A 17,579-nucleotide genomic window follows, 5' to 3' on the forward strand; every position below is an offset into this window, starting at 1 on the left:
GGCATCCCAGGGTGCTCGTTGTCACCTATCTGGTACCCGTGGTGTTGTACGTGGCTGGGGGGAAGAACAGACTTTCAGTGAGATCAGTGAGGACGAGGAACGGGACATGAGTAGCTCGGCATCCAACCTTGTGCAAATGGGGTCTTCAAGGCTGAAGGAGAACGACCTGTATTGGGTGGCCATGCTACTAGACCCCCGGTATAAGCAGAAAGTGCCTGAAATGTTACCGAATTACCGCAAGTCGGAAAGGATGCAGCAGTTCCAAAATAAATTTTTACACAGCGTATAAGGGTGATGTCACAGCACAACGGGAATCTAACAGGGAAAGAGGTGAAACTAATCCTCCTCCTACCACGACCACGCCGGCAAGGACAGGACGCTTTACAGACGTGTTGTTGATGGAGGACATGCAGAGCTTTTTAAGACCTACGCATCGTCACAGCCCTTCGGGGTCCACCCTCAGAGAACGACTCGACCGACAGGTAGCAGACTACCTCGCCTTAACTGCAGATATCGACACTCTGAGGAGCGATGAACCCCTTGACTACTGGGTGTGCAGGCTTGCCGGATGACTTGCGTGACTTATCTGCCACTAACTAGGGTTCAAGCCGCAATGTTTTAGTGCACTTTCTGCCTGGAAAACATAAAGTTTTCTGGCCGCTGCTGCAGCAGCGGCTGCAACAATACCAAGTTTTTCAGGCATGTGTACATGCCTAATTTTTCTGGCCTCTGGTGCTGCACTGTGGCTGCAAAAAAAAAAAAAGGCACATACATGTGTCAATTCCCCTTCGTGATCGTTACCTTGTTGTGGTGAAGGGGCTTGCATATCACAATGAAGCGACCACCTCTATGAGTGTGTTGGCAATGGCAATGTTGGCAGACCCCAGATGATAAGGTCGTTGCTTCATTGTGAACAGACCAAAAGCGATCGGCTGGATAATTTTGCATAGAAAAAACTTTTCTTTGTGATCATCTAAGGTGATCATTAAAGCCTACTAGGCCAACAATGGGCCCACACTGCAGAATCATTGTTTTCTGGGTCACTTAACTGTCACTGAACTACCTCAGCACGACCATAGACTTTGAAAAACCCCCATCGCCTGCAATCTCCCAAACGTGCGCACGAGCAGAGTCATCACTACACCAAGATTGATAGAGGAATAAAAATTTATGTCATGAGTGTATCAACTATTGACAACTCTTTGCGGTTGTCTAAAATTTATTCCATACACGTCCCCTGATAGGGGACATAACAGGGATTAAACTGATAGGAATAGTACTACTTAACACACCACTCATATCTGGTGGCACAGTACATTGCACGGCGCACGCGCAGTGCCCCAAATTGGAAGTAGGAGGACCAACCAAGCATCTTTTTCCATCTCCCGGTTCCTAAAATCTATTACATACACCGGCCCCTGATAGGGGACGTAACAGGGATTAAACTGATAGGAATAGTACTACTTAAACACACCACTCATATCTGGTGGCACAGTACATTGCAAGGCGTACGCGCAGTGCCCCAAATTGGAAGTAAGAGGACCGACCAAGCATCTTTTTCCATCTCCCGGTTCCTAAAATCTATTCCATACACCGGCCCCTGATAGGGGACAAAACAGAGATTAACCACCTCAGCCCCCAGTGCTTAAACACCCTGAAAGACCAGGCCACTTTTTACACTTCTGACCTACACTACTTTCACCGTTTATTGCTCGGTCATGCAACTTACCACCCAAATGAATTTTACCTCCTTTTCTTCTCACTAATAGAGCTTTCATTTGGTGGTATTTCATTGCTGCTGACATTTTTACTTTTTTTGTTATTAATCGAAATTTAACGATTTTTTTGCAAAAAAATGACATTTTTCACTTTCAGTTGTAAAATTTTGCAAAAAAGACGACATCCATATATAAATTTTGCTCTAAATTTATTGTTCTACATGTCTTTGATAAAAAAAAAATGTTTGGGTAAAAGTTATAGCATTTACAAACTATGGTACAAAAATGTGAATTTCCGCTTTTTGAAGCAGCTCTGACTTTCTGAGCACCTGTCATGTTTCCTGAGGTTCTACAATGCCCAGACAGTACAAACACCCCACAAATGACCCCATTTCGGAAAGTACACACCCTAAGGTATTCGCTGATGGGCATAGTGAGTTCATAGAACTTTTTATTTTTTGTCACAAGTTAGCGGAAAATGATGATTTTTTTTTTTTTTTTTCTTACAAAGTCTCATATTCCACTAACTTGTGACAAAAAATAAAAACTTCTATGAACTCACTATGCCCATCACGAAATACCTTGGGGTCTCTTCTTTCCAAAATGGGGTCACTTGTGGGGTGGTTATACTGCCCTGGCATTCTAGGGGCCCAAATGTGTGGTAAGGAGTTTGAAATCAAATTCTGTAAAAAATGACCAGTGAAATCCGAAAGGTGCTCTTTGGAATATGGGCCCCTTTGCCCACCTAGGCTGCAAAAAAGTGTCACACATCTGGTATCTCTGTATTCAGGAGAAGTTGAGGAATGTGTTTTGGGGTGTCTTTTTACATATACCCATGCTGGGTGAGATAAATATCTTGGTCAAATGCCAACTTTGTATAAAAAAATGGGAAAAGTTGTCTTTTGCCAAAATATTTCTCTCACCCAGCATGGGTATATGTAAAATGACACCCCAAAACACATTCCCCAACTTCTCCTGAGTACGGAGATACCAGATGTGTGACACTTTTTTGCAGCCTAGGTGGGCAAAGGGGCCCATATTCCAAAGAGCACCTTTCGGATTTCACAGGTCATTTTTTACAGAATTTGATTTCAAACTCCTTACCACACATTTGGGCCCCTAGAATGCCAGGGCAGTATAACTACCCCACAAGTGACCCCATTTTGGAAAGAAGACACTCCAAGGTATTCCGTGAGGGGCATGGCAAGTTTCTAGAATTTTTTATTTTTTGTCACAAGTTAGTGGAAAATGATGATTTTATTTTTTTATTATTTTTTCAAACAAAGTCTCATATTCCACTAACTTGTGACAAAAAATAAAAACTTCCATGAACTCACTATGCCCATCAGCGAATACCTTGGGGTCTCTTCTTTCCAAAATGGGGTCACTTGTGGGGTAGTTATACTGCCCTGGCATTCTAGGGGCCCAAATGTGTGGTAAGGAGTTTGAAATCAAATTCTGTAAAAAATGACCAGTGAAATCCGAAAGGTGCTCTTTGGAATATGGGCCCCTTTGCCCACCTAGGCTGCAAAAAAGTGTCACACATCTGGTATCTCTGTATTCAGGAGAAGTTGAGGAATGTGTTTTGGGGTGTCTTTTTACATATACCCATGCTGGGTGAGATAAATATCTTGGTCAAATGCCAACTTTGTCTTTTGCCAAGATATTTCTCTCACCCAGCATGGGTATATGTAAAATGACACCCCAAAACACATTCCCCAACTTCTCCTGAGTACGGAGATACCAGATGTGTGACACTTTTTTGCAGCCTAGGTGGGCAAAGGGGCCCATATTCCAAAGAGCACCTTTCGGATTTCACAGGTCATTTTTTACAGAATTTGATTTCAAACTCCTTACCACACATTTGGGCCCCTAGAATGCCAGGGCAGTATAACTACCCCACAAGTGACCCCATTTTGGAAAGAAGAGACCCCAAGGTATTCGCTGATGGGCATAGTGAGTTCATGGAAGTTTTTATTTTTTGTCACAAGTTAGTGGAATATGAGACTTTGTATGAAAAAAAAAAATCAGCATTTTCCACTAACTTGTGACAAAAAATAAAAAATTCTAGGAACTCGCCATGCCCCTCACGGAATACCTTGGGGTGTCTTCTTTCCAAAATGGGGTCACTTGTGGGGTAGTTATACTGCCCTGGCATTTTCCAGGGGCCCTAATGTGTGGTAAGTAGGTAAATGACCTGTGAAATCCTAAAGGTGCTCTTTGGAATATGGGCCCCTTTGTCCACCTAGGCTGCAAAAAAGTGTCACACATGTGGTATCGCCGTATTCAGGAGAAGTTAGGGAATGTGTTTTGGAGTGTCATTTTACATATACCCTTGCTGGGTGAGAGAAATATCTTGGCAAAAGACAACTTTTCCCATTTTTTTATACAAAGTTGGCATTTGACCAAGATATTTCTCTCACCCAGCATGGGTATATGTAAAATGACACCCCAAAACACATTCCCCAACTTCTCCTGAGTACGGCGATACCAGATGTGTGACACTTTTTTGCAGCCTAGATGCGCAAAAGTGCCCAAATTCCTTTTAGGAGGGCATTTTTAGACATTTGGATATCAGACTTCTTCTCACACTTTGGGGCCCCTAGAATGCCAGGGCAGTATAAATACCCCACATGTGACCCCATTTTGGAAAGAAGACACCCCAAGGTATTCAATGAGGGGCATGGCGAGTTCATAGAAATTTTTTTTTTTTGGCACAAGTTAGCGGAAATTGATATTTTTAATTTTTTTCTCACAAAGTCTCCCGTTCCGCTAACTTGGGACAAAAATTTCAATCTTTCATGGACTCAATATGCCCCTCACGGAATACCTGGGGGTGTCTTCTTTCCGAAATGGGGTCACATGTGGGGTATTTATACTGCCCTGGCATTCTAGGGGCCCTAAAGCGTGAGAAGAAGTCTGGAATATAAATGTCTAAAAAATTTTACGCATTTGGATTCCGTGAGGGGTATGGTGAGTTCATGTGAGATTTTATTTTTTGACACAAGTTAGTGGAATATGAGACTTTGTAAGAAAAAAAAAAAATTATTCCGCTAACTTGGGCCAAAAAAATGTCTGAATGGAGCCTTACAGAGGGGTGATCAATGACAGGGGGGTGATCAATGACAGGGGGGTGATCAATGACAGGGGGGTGATCAATGACAGGGGGGTGATCAGGGAGTCTATATGGGGTGATAACCACAGTCATTGATCACGCCCGTGTAAGGCTTCATTCAGACGTCCGTATGCGTTTTGCGGATCCGATCCATCTATCAGTGCATCCGTAAAAATCATGCGGACATCTGAATGGAGCTTTACAGGGGGGTAATCAATGACAGGGGGGTGATCAGGGAGTCTATATGGGGTGATCACCACAGTCATTGATCACGCCCCTGTAAGGCTTCATTCAGACGTCCGGATGCGTTTTGCGGATCCGATCCATCTATCAGTGGATCCGTAAAAATCATGCGGACGTCTGAATGGAGCTTTACAGGGGGTAATCAATGACAGGGGGGTAATCAATGACAGGGGGGTGATCAGGGAGTCTATATGGGGTGATCAACACAGTCATTGATCACGCCCCTGTAAGGCTTCATTCAGACGTCCGGATGCGTTTTGCGGATCCGATCCATCTATCAGTGCATCCGTAAAAATCATGCGGACATCTGAATGGAGCTTTACAGGGGGTTGATCAATGACAGGGGTGTAATCAATGACAGGGGGTGATCAGGGAGTCTATATGGGGTGATAACCACAGTCATTAATCACGCCCCTGTAAGGCTTCATTCAGACGTCCGTATGCGTTTTGCGGATCCGATCCATCTATCAGTGCATCCGTAAAAATCATGCGGACATCTGAATGGAGCTTTACAGGGGGGTGATCAATGACAGGGGTGTAATCAATGACAGGGGGGTGATCAGGGAGTCTATATGGGGTGATCACCACAGTCATTGATCACGCCCCTGTAAGGCTCATTCAGACGTCCGGATGCGTTTTGCGGATCCGATCCATCTATCAGTGGATCCGTAAAAATCATGCGGACGTCTGAATGGAGCTTTACAGGGGGGTAATCAATGACAGGGGGGTGATCAGGGAGTCTATATGGGGTGATCACCACAGTCATTGATCACGCCCCTGTAAGGCTTCATTCAGACGTCCGGATGCGTTTTGCGGATCCGATCCATCTATCAGTGCATCCGTAAAAATCATGCGGACATCTGAATGGAGCTTTACAGGGGGTGATCAGGGAGTCTATATGGGGTGATCACCACAGTTATTGATCATGCCCCTGTAAGGCTTCATTCAGACGTCCGTATGCGTTTTGCGGATCCGATCCATCTATCAGTGGATCCGTAAAAATCATGCGGACATCTGAATGGAGCTTTACAGGGGGGTGATCAATGACAGGGGGGTGATCAGGGAGTCTATATAGGGTGATCACCACAGTCATTGATCACGCCCCTGTAAGGCTTCATTCAGACGTCCGGATGCGTTTTGCGGATCCGATCCATCTATCAGTGGATCCGTAAAAATCATGCGGACGTCTGAATGGAGCTTTACAGGGGGTTGATCAATGACAGGGGGGTAATCAATGACAGGGGGGTGATCAGGGAGTCTATATGGGGTGATCAGGGGCTAATAAGGGGTTAATAAGTGACGGGGGGGGGGTGTAGTGTAGTGTAGTGGTGCTTGGTGCTACTTTACTGAGCTACCTGTGTCCTCTGGTGGTCGATCCAAACAAAGGGGACCACCAGAGGACCAGGTAGCAGGTATATTAGACGCTGTTATCAAAACATCGTCTAATATACCTGTTAGGGGTTAAAAAAAACACATCTCCAGCCTGCCAGCGAACGATCGCCGCTGGCAGGCTGGAGATCAACTCTCTTACCTTCCGTTCCTGTGAGCGCGCGCGCCTGTGTGCGCGCGTTCACAGGAAATCTCGCGTCTCGCGAGAGGACGCGCCGGCGCTTTCAGGAGGAATGAATCAACCACCTCCAGGACGCGTCTGTGCGTACAGCGGTCCGGAGGCGGTTAAACTGTTAAGAACAGATTTTTTTTTAATAAAAAAAAAGAGGACAGCCTCTGCGGAGCTGGGTATTTTTTGGCCGCGTTACTGAACGCTCATGCACAATGGCTGTAGGCTCATGCGTCCTTTTGCGGAGGTGACAAACCTGGTCAGTCAAACCCAAGGCAACATCATCGACCTCATCCCATATGTGTTTTTTCTGGAGCGTGCCCTGCGAAGAGTGCTGGATAAGGCCGTAGATGAGCATGAAGAGGAAGAGTTGTGGTCACCATCACCACCAGAAGCAGCCTTGTCGTCGTCGATTGCTGGACCTGCGGCAATGCAGAGAGAGGAGTCTGAAGAAGAGGAGTCAGAGGAGGAAGGTGGCTTTGAGGAGTTGGAAGACCAACCACAGCAGGCGTCCCAGAGGGCTTGTTGTCACCTTTCAGGGACCCTTGGTGTTGTACGTGGCTGGGTGGAGGAAGAGACCTTCAATGACATCAGTGAGGACAAGGAACGGGACATGGCTAGCTTGGTATCCAACCTTGTGCAAATGGGGAGTTTGCGGTTGTGCAAATGGACTGTTTGCGGTGCGTTAAACGGGGAGTTTGGTCTGTCACTATGAAGCGGGCGTAACCCTTACACTACCTGATCGATACAACATCATACCTGATCGTATACACCCACTGGATGTTTTAAAGCACGTTATTCCAAACAATTTAGGAATGTTAGGTGATTTATGCCCTTTATGGATTAAAACCCGACTCTGCGTCAACTATGTAATTTTCCATGGGAGTTTTGGCATGGATCCCCCTCCGGCATGCCACAGTCCAGGTGTTAGTCCCCTTGAAACAACTTTTCCATCACTATTGTGGCCAGAAAGAGTTCCTGTGGGTTTTAAAATTCGCCTGCCTATTGAAGTCTATGGCGGTTCGCCCGTTCGCGAACATTTGCGAAAATTCGCGTTCGCCGTTCGCGAACTGAAGATTTTCTGTTTGCGACATCTCTACCTGGCAGACATCATTTATTTGACCCTTCTTCTGATCTGTCAGAAGGAAGGAAAAATGAGAAGCACAACGGATCCTGTCTATGTAGCAGCTGTAAGACCTGTATGACATGATCCCTATTTTGCATCAGAATTGGCTTGTGATTTGGTAGCCAAAAGCAGGAGTGGGTACAAAACACAGAAGACATGCAAATATTCCATTCATGTGTCATCTCTGTTTTGGATCTTCCACAGACAGGATCCGTTTTTTGGGGGTTATTGTTCTAACGATAAGAGAATGGGCAAAATAATCAGTGACATCAACACAAACTTACTGACACCCTCTCCACTCTGGTGGGGCTCTACTTGTATAAGCGTTTAATAGAACAGGTTCTGTAGAGATCTATGTGGAATCAGCTGCCGACGGTGTAAAAGGAGTGCGCTTCTTCAAGTTCATACTTGAGTTATTTGGTCAGTTTTGGCCCTGTGACTGCCCAAATAAGAGAAGTGTGCAGTCATTCTAAGACCGACGCCTGTCATCTGCATGTTATACGGACTCACAGTATTATTTCACTACCAAAGCTCTCTGCAGCCAGGAAATAGCCCTTTTTTAACGCGATTCACCGCGAATATATTCAGATCTAACCAAATTTTTTCCTAAAAATTAGTCGAACCGGCGTATCGAATTTTTTTTCAAAATTCGCTCATCTCTAATTAAAATTCATTTTGTTGAAAATCACATTGCAAAACTGTGGCAATTCTCAATAAAATAGTGTGAAATTTTATTATGCGTTTCTACGAAGTTTGTACTTTTTTAGCATCTGGTTTCTATGTAGCAAATTTTATAATAGCGTTATGGGCAGTGGATGTGGATCCACTGTGCCAACCAACTGGTTTGACTTTGGGCTAGTCCTGAAGGCATTATCCTGGTGGTCCCCTGCTTTTCACTCATTAGCACCTATTACAGGATCTGGCCTTTGCTGCAGGGGAGCCACCAGGTCACTACCTATTCAAACAGGCATAGGTCAGGTACTCAGGAAGGCAAATAGAAAAAAAAGTTCATTTACAGGTTCTAGAGAGATCAGGAAGATCTGTTGAGACCTATTGCACAGGCAAGGACTGAAGGAAACAGCCAGGTATATATATAGGAGTGCTGATTAGCAATTGGGAACAGCCTTGGCAGCAGCTAAAACACACAGCAAGAGAAGGTTAACCCTTGCGGTGTTGAAGACAAAGGTACTATGAATACAGAGAAGGCCAGCACCTGTGCCCACAGGATAGTGGTGGTCACCATTGTAACAGTGGTCCTTCAAGTTACAATATTAATTGGTTCTGGAACAACCATTGCAAGCTAAACAATTCAAAATACTTAGGCACTCCTTAAGATGTGTTTAAAATACTGTGCTTATTTTTATTGGGTTTTCATATGCAAGCCTACTTCAAGTGTGTACATGTGATGTTTCGGTCCCTCTGGGACCTTTATCAAACACTAGATGACAAGAGTACAGAAAGTAACATACATAAATATTGGAAAATAATTAAATAAAATATATAAATATCTATATATACTCTTACAGTCAAGTGAGTAACATTGGAGCAGGATAACATGATGTGATCACGAAATTATGTCAACAATCAAGAAGGCTGTCTAATGTAGTAAGAGCATGATTAGGTAGAGTACGCATAGTAAGTAATTCCTATATAATGTTTGAGGGGCATGATTATACGTAGGAATAAAATGAACATGATATTGAAAATTAAACAAAAAGAATAAACAAAAAAAAATCTATTAAATTGAACACTTTAGACATGCTAGTAAACTGAGGATAAGGAAAAAAGTAGATATAGTGTATAATATGTTGGCAAATAATATAAAGACTATTCTCTAGTACCGGGTCCCCTGGAATAGCAGAGGACAAGACTCGCCTAGTTGCCATAGAGTAGAAGATTTTGCTTAGTAGGAATTGTGGAAAGGTGTGTTCACACCATAGGTTAGCTGGTGTGTAACATCAAGAGTCAAGTTTAAATAGGACACGAGTGCCACATCTATCCTAATTGTAATCTAAAACCATTGGAACATATCATCCTAAAATAACATAAAATTAAAGGAAATTAAGCAACTAACTACTACACATAACAGCCAGAAAGAGCTGCTGAAAGCTGTAAACCCCTTTCTGTTTAGAGGAGAGGAGCTTTTTCAGGGTTCTGTACAGTCCAACAGTGCAACAGAAAAATACAATGGAGCTGCCCTCATCTGGTGTCCAAAAGAGCAGCTCATCTTGGCACATGTAGTAGCACCAGTGTATTGAAGAGAGGCACTAGTAGACAGCCAATACAGGTGTTTTACCTGTGAAATGGCCATGATGATTGGTTGGATCTTCCAGTCAATCACATGGACAGGAGATCAGCAGTGTCGGAGGCATTGTATGTTAAGTCTGGTTTCAAGTTCCGATGGCCCAGGAAAGACCCCCCATATTTGATTCATTTGATGATCTCAAAAAGTTAATTCAAAGCAATTTTCCTGGTATTCTAGCTATGCACAGAATTTGGGGGCCTGGAGACTATCAATCAGAGATGAATGAAATTTTGACAGTGCAGGAGATGCACAAGAAATCTAAAAGCATGACTGTAATGGAGCTGGTGAGAGATCCATCCCAACGTTGGCAGCTGTACGTCCTGATTGTCGTTACAGTTACTGTTCAGATGTCTGGCATCAATGCAGTTAAGTCATTTCTTTACATATTCAGTGTAAACATACAAATAAACATTATAAGAAAAAAGCCCTCCAAAAGTAATAAAAAATTGGTGTTATATTGATCAAATTTTGGCTGGATATCTATTCAAATTGGTCTTCTGATATGGCTAAATTCAAGTGCGAAGACCACATTGGTCAAGCTGTGATCTATTGTGGGCAGATTAACTATTGAAAATGCACTAGAATTTTGGTGCAATTTGTGCCTAAAACTGACATATATACCTTTCAATACATTTATTAATTATTTAAGAAGCATTTGTTAGCATAATCAACCCTATTAAGTCAGGCATATTGCCTGATACGGTTCATTATGCCGTGCTAAATGATACCTTTCTTTTGTCTGTAGGGTGGACTGCTGCAGCAATAGCTACCTATTTATATTTATGTAAATTAGCAAATTTGAGTGTCAAGGGTGTGGCTGGAGCCCTTGGAGCACCCTTGTGCTCTATGCACTCCTCTCTCGACTTTGATTGACAGGGCTAGACATCTAGTCTAGTTTGCAAGGGTCAACTTACTGAGGCACTGCGCAAGTGCTAGAACACTGGGCTGGATAAGATGTCTAGCCCTGTCAGTCACAGGGAAGGGGGAGTGTATAGAGAACATGGCCATTGTGTTAACATTGCTCCAAGGGCTCTGGCTAGCCCTTTGGTGCCCAAAATTGCTAATTTGCATAAGCATAAAAGTAAGACGTCTCTGATTTAGTTCACCCAACAAAAGAAAGCTATCATTTTACTCAACATCAACCCTACCAGGCAATAGGACTGTTTTAAATGGGTTGATCATACTGACTGATATTCTTTAAAGGTTATGTACATCTTTGGGCCAATTTATATTAGTGCATTGTACTCATTATGAACAAAAAAATCAGTTTTTTCAATTGGTCTTAAATATGGAGGCCTTTTTCTGTACATAGCTGAGATGCTCTAGTAGCAGCCTGTGGATTTTCTCTCTTTTCCGTCATCGAGCAGACAGACTCCTTATCTCTGCTCTCTGATATTCTAAACACTCATTAAAGCTCAATCTTTATCTTACTGATAAGAATGTGACTTAAATTAGTGTTTATGACCTCTTAGGGTACTTTCACACTAGCGTTAAAGTTTTCCGGTATTGAGTTCCGTCCTAGGGGCTCAATACCGGGAAAAAAACGCTTCAGTTTTGTCCTAATGCATTCTAAATGGAAAGCATTCCTTTCAGTATGCATCAGGATGTCTTCAGTTCAGTCACTGTACAGTATTTGGCCGGAGAAAATACTGCAGCATGCTGCAGTATTTTCTCCAGCCAAAATTTCTGGAACACTTGCCAGAATGCCGGATCTGGCATTATTTTCCATTGAAATGTATTAATGCCAGATCTGGTACCAAGTGTTCCGGAAAAACGGATCCAGCGCATGCATAGACCCTTAAAAATTAAAAAAATTAAAATACCGGATCCGTTTTCTGGATGACACCAGAGAGACGGATCCGGTATTTCAATGCATTTGTCAAATGTATCCGCTGTCACGGTGGGGAGTGAGGGAAACCCCCCACCGTATAATGGGAACTGTTACTAAGCCCGAAAACAGGGATAGGGAGCAGGTCACATCCTACAGCCGCCCTAATCCTATCCCTGACCTCCTGACTGTATGAGCCGCCCTCGATGGTAGGGGGGCTCATACTCTCGAACCTGGGCCCTACTGACCCTATCGGTCCCTGCAATATGGAAGTCAGGAATAAGAGTCGGCCAATTCATCCACGACACAGATAAATTGTAGTCTCCCACAGGCCTAGTAACAGAAGGGAAAAGACCATATGCAGCAACTGGACGGCAGGTAAGTACACAGTGCAATAACAGAACACTAGCAACAACCAACACTTACCTGCCGCAGCAGAGATGGAAGGACGGAGCCAAACATCTACCCGGACCTCCGTGCGAACACCAGATGCATGGAAGCTCCAGGCAGCGCTGCATACAGGCTTATGGTTCAACAACAGACAGGGGAAAATATAAAACATCCATGCAGATTACAACACCAAACCGACCTGACATGGAACACCAGACATGACATAAACAACTAAACCCCAACATGAACCACGCCAAACAACATAACAGGTGAGGAAGGGAAAGGATACAAAGGGAGACAAACGATGTCCAACTAGGATGCCCTCACACAGGTAAGATAGAAATCCATAAAGGAGCAGAGCTCTTACACATATGCAAGCAAACAACCAACTGACCTTTAGGCTCACAACACAGTATAAAAGAGCCAGAGGCCACACGCAGCTCCACCAAGCACACATCTTAACCCCAAACACACCAGGATGGGAAGGGACACACAACTTAAAGGGGAAGTGTTAAAACATGCAAAACAATCACATGTTGCCACCAGCAACAAGCATGCACGGCAAAAGTGTAATGGTCCACTACACCAGACCATGACACAGCCGTGACATCCGCATCCGGATTTGGAAACAAATGGTTTCTGTTTGCACGCAGATTTCCGGATCCGGCAGGCAGTTCTGGCAACGGAACTGCCTGTCGGATTTCTCTAACGCTAGTGTGAAAGGTTACTAGATGTTAGAAAAACAGTTAACCCTTTGTGACAAAACGGCTCAATATTTTTAATAAAGACCAATTGAAAAAATGATTTTTAGCTCCAAATTGATGAAATGCAATCACCCTACCAGGCAATAGGACTGTTTTAAATGGGTTGATCATAGGGAACCTGTCACCAGTTTTATGGTGTCCTAACTAAGGGCAACATAAATAAGTGATTGATTCTGGGTCACTTTCTTTAATTGACCCAGTCAATCTGCCAACATCTTGTATTGAAAAGCTCCAGCTGATAATGATGAGTCATGAATATTCATGAGCTCCTGACTCTCCCCGCCCACCTGCTGCTGAATGACAGTTTGTTTCCATATGAATCAGCAGCAGGTGGGCAGGGGAGTGGCTATAGCTCTGAATTAAATATACACTGGACTCAATGACATCACGCCACACTCCAATCAGCTCATTAGCATGCGGCATGCGGCATCTTTGTGTGTATATTATGAGGTAACCATCTGTCACACCAGTAAGTGAATACATCTAAGGTACTTTTTAGTAGTTAATGATTGTATATAATTAGTTAGATTATAATCAAATATCCACATGCCAGGTTCCCTTTAACCACCTCAGCCCCCCTAGCTTAAACCCCCTTAATGACCAGACCACTTTTTACAATTCTGCACTACACTAATTTCACGGTTTATTGCTCGGTCATACAACTTACCACCCAAATGAATTTTACCTCCTTTTCTTCTCACTAATAGAGCTTTCATTTGGTGGTATTTCATTGCAGCTGACATTTTTACTTTTTTTTTATATTAATTAAAAATGACCCAAATTTTTGCAAAAAAATGACATTTTTCACTTTCTGTTTTCAAATAAAACTACATTTCTATATAATTTTTTCTCTAAATTTATTGTTCTACATGTCTTTGATAAAAAAAAAATGAGAGTTTACAAACTATGGTGCAAAAAAATTAATTTACGCACTTTGACTTTCTAAGCACCTGCCATGTTTCCTGAGGTACTACAATGCCCAGACAGTAGAAACACCCCACAAATGACCCCATTTCGGAAAGTAGACACCCTAAGGTATTCGCTGATGGGCATAGTGAGTTAATGGAAGTTTTTATTTTTTGTCACAAGTTATCGGAAATGGAATTTTTATTTTTTTCTTACAAAGTCTCATATTCCACTAACTTGTGACAAAAAATAAAATTTTACATGAGCTCACCATAACCCTCACGGAATACCTTGGGGTGTCTTCTTTCTAAAATTGGGTCACTTGTGGGGTATTTATACTGCCCTTGCATTTTAGGGGCCCTAAAGCGTGAGAAGTAGTTTGGAATCCAAATGCGTAAAAATGCCCTGTGAAATCGTAAAAGTACTCATTGGAATTTGGGCCCCTTTGCGCACCTAAGCTGCAAAAAAATGTCACACATGTGGTATTGCCATACTCAGAAGAAGTAGGGCAATGTGTTTTGGGGTGTATTTTTGCATACATCCATACTGTGTGTGAAAAATATCTCTGTAAATGACAACTTTTTACATTTTTTTATATAAGTGACCCCATTTTAGAAAGAAGACGCCCCAAGGTATTCCGTGAGGGGTATGGTGAGTTCATGTAAAATTTTATTTTTTGTCACAAGTTAGTGGAATACCTTGGGGTGTCTTCTTTCCAAAATGGGGTCACTTGTGGGGTATTTATACTGCCCTGGCATTTTAGGGGCCCTAAAGCGTGAGAAGTAGTTTGGAATCCAAATGCGTTAAAATGCCCTGTAAAATGCCCTGTGAAATCCTGTATAAAAAGTTGTCAATTTACAGAGATATTTCTCACACACAGTATGGGTATATGTAAAAATACACCCCAAAACACATTGCCCTACTTCTCCTGAGTACAGCGATACCACATGAGTGACACTTTTTTGCAGCCAAGATGCGCAAATGGGCCCAAATTCCAATGAGTACCTTTTAGGAGGGCATTTTTAGGCATTTGGATTCCAGACTTCTTCTCACGCTTTAGGGCCCCTAAAATGCCAGGGCAGTATAAATACCCCACATGTGAAAGAAGACACCCCAAGGTATTCCGTGAGGGGCATGGCGAGTTCATAGAAGTTTATATATTTTTGGCACAAGTTAGCGGAAATTGATTTTTTTGGGTTTTCTCTCACAAAGTCTCCCTTTCTGCTAACTTGTGACAAAAAGTTCAATCTTTCATGGACTCAATTTGCCCCTCAGCGAATACCTTGGGGTGTCTTCTTTCCAAAATGGGGTCATTTGTGGGGTGTTTGTACTGCCCTGGCATTTGAGGTTCTCTGCAATCATTACATGTATGGCCAGCATTAGGAGTTTCTGCTATTCTCCTTATATTGAGCATACGGGTAATGAGATTTTTTTTTCCCGTTCAGCCTCTGGGCTGAAAGAAAAAATAAACGGCACAGATTTCTTCATTCGCATCGATCAATGTGGATGAAAAAATCTCTGCCAAAAAATGTGCAAAAAAAAAAAGAGGGGAAAGGCGTCTGCCAGGACATAGGAGCTCCGCCCAACATCCAAACCCACTCAGCCCGTATGCCCTGGCAAACCCGATTTCTCCATTCACATCAATCGATGTGGATGAATAAATCATTGCCGGAGTTTTTTATTTTATTTTTTTATATACAAAGTGTTTGCCAAAGCATATGAACACCGCCCCTCAGCTCATAAGCCTCGGCAAACGTATCTTTTTTACTGCAGAGGAGAAATCTCGTCTTGCAGCGCCGTATACACCGACTTTTTTGTAATCTGACAGCAGCGCAATGCTTCTGTCAGAATGCACATCAGTGCTGCAGCTGGTTGATCGCTTGGTCCACCTAGAAGGTAAAAAATAAAAAATTCAAATACTACTGCACGTGCCACCGTACCAGCTTCAACTGCCCTTCTGGTGCTCGCCACTTCCCCATGTTCTACGGCAGTGCTGGTACTAGGTCCAGGATGGGCTGCGCTGCTGGTGTATGCCTCACCACTTAATCCGACAGCGCCAGCCCCACTATGCCTGGTGGTATCAGGGACCTCAACCTCATCGTCCGAACTTTGGGTCAGACTGCCACTGCTTTCTACAGGTTCGTATTCTGACCTGCTGGATTCGTCAGATGAGGGTTCCCATTCCTCATCCGACTGTGTCAAAAGCCTGTAGGCCTCTTCAGAAGAATACCCCTTCCTTGCCATTTGGTCAACTAAATTTAGGGGGTATTCCCTGAGACTACCCAAGAAAAAAATCAAGCCTGTCTTACAAATGGGAGGCCAGCGAAATACAGGAAGCCGCTGCGATTGATAAAAAATATCAAAACTAATTTTTTTTTATCGCCGCAGCCTTTGTGTAGTGATTGTGCAGTGATAAAAAAAATAATAATTTTTTGTCACTGCGGCGGGGCGGGCGTGGGTGAACGCACGTGTGGGCGACCGATCAGGCCTGATTGGACAAACACTGCGTTTTGGGTGGAGGGCGAGCTAAGGTGACACTAATACTATTATAGATCTGACTGTGATCAGTTCTGATCACTTACAGATACTATAAAGTACCAATGCTGATTAGCGAATAAGTGACTGCGGTGCGGTGGGCTGGGCGCTAACTGAAGCTAACTACCTACCAAAGGGGCCTAAACTAACCTAAACCTAACAGTCAATACTGGTGAAAAAAAAAAAAAAGTGACAGTTTACACTGATCACTTTTTTCCCTTTTACTAGTGATTGACAGGGGTGATCAAGGGGTTAATTGGGGTGATGGGGGGGTGATCTGGGGCTAAATATTTAGTGCTTGGTGTACTCACTGTGATCTGTGCTCTCTGCTGGGACCAACCGACGAAAAGGACCCAGCAGAGAGCACAGAAGCCATTTAGAAACATAGAAACATAGAATGTGTCGGCAGATAAGAACCATTTGGCCCATCTAGTCTGCCCAATATACTGAGTACTATGGATAGCCCCTGGCCCTATCTTATATGAAGGATGGCCTTATGCCTATCCCATGCATGCTTAAACTCCTTCACTGTATTAATATGCGCTACCACTTCTGCAGGAAGGCTATTCCATGCATCCACTACTCTCTCAGTAAAGTAATACTTCCTGATATTACTTTTAAACCTTTGCCCCTCTAATTTAAAACTATGTCCTCTTGTAGCAGTTTTTCTTCTTTTAAATATTCTCTCCTCTTTTACCTTGTTGATTCCCTTTATGTATTTAAAAGTTTCTATCATATCCCCTCTGTCTCGTCTTTCTTCCAAGCTATACATGTTAAGGTCCTTTAATCTTTCCTGGTAACTTTTATCCTGCAATCCATGTACCAGTTTAGTAGCTCTTCTCTGAACTCTCTCCAAAGTATCAATATCCTTCTGGAGATATGGTCTCCAGTACTGAGCACAATACTCCAAATGAGGTCTCACTAGTGCTCTGTAGAGCGGCATGAGCACCTCCCTCTTTCTACTAGTAATGCCTCTCCCTATACACCCAAGCATTCTGCTAGCATTTCCTGCTGTTCTATGACATTGTCTGCCTACCTTTAAGTCTTCTGAAATAATGACCCCTAAATCCCTTTCCTCAGATACTAAGGTT

The 17,579-nt window shown here is 43.2% G+C and overlaps 1 protein-coding gene across 2 annotated transcripts in view; it reads left to right on the forward strand.

Moving 5' to 3' along the window:
• LOC120988734 (solute carrier family 2, facilitated glucose transporter member 9-like) overlaps positions 1–17,579 on the forward strand; it is a 135,724-nt gene that overhangs the window by 72,506 nt on the left and 45,639 nt on the right. For both annotated transcript variants that reach the window (XM_040416381.1, XM_040416382.1), the window contains one exon: positions 10,243–10,430. In XM_040416381.1, the coding sequence (XP_040272315.1) occupies positions 10,243–10,430 (188 nt within the window). The remainder of the gene's footprint in view (positions 1–10,242; positions 10,431–17,579) is intronic.

The sequence above is a fragment of the Bufo bufo genome, chromosome 2 (genome assembly GCF_905171765.1).
Source record: "Bufo bufo chromosome 2, aBufBuf1.1, whole genome shotgun sequence".
NCBI classification, from domain to species: domain Eukaryota; kingdom Metazoa; phylum Chordata; class Amphibia; order Anura; family Bufonidae; genus Bufo; species Bufo bufo.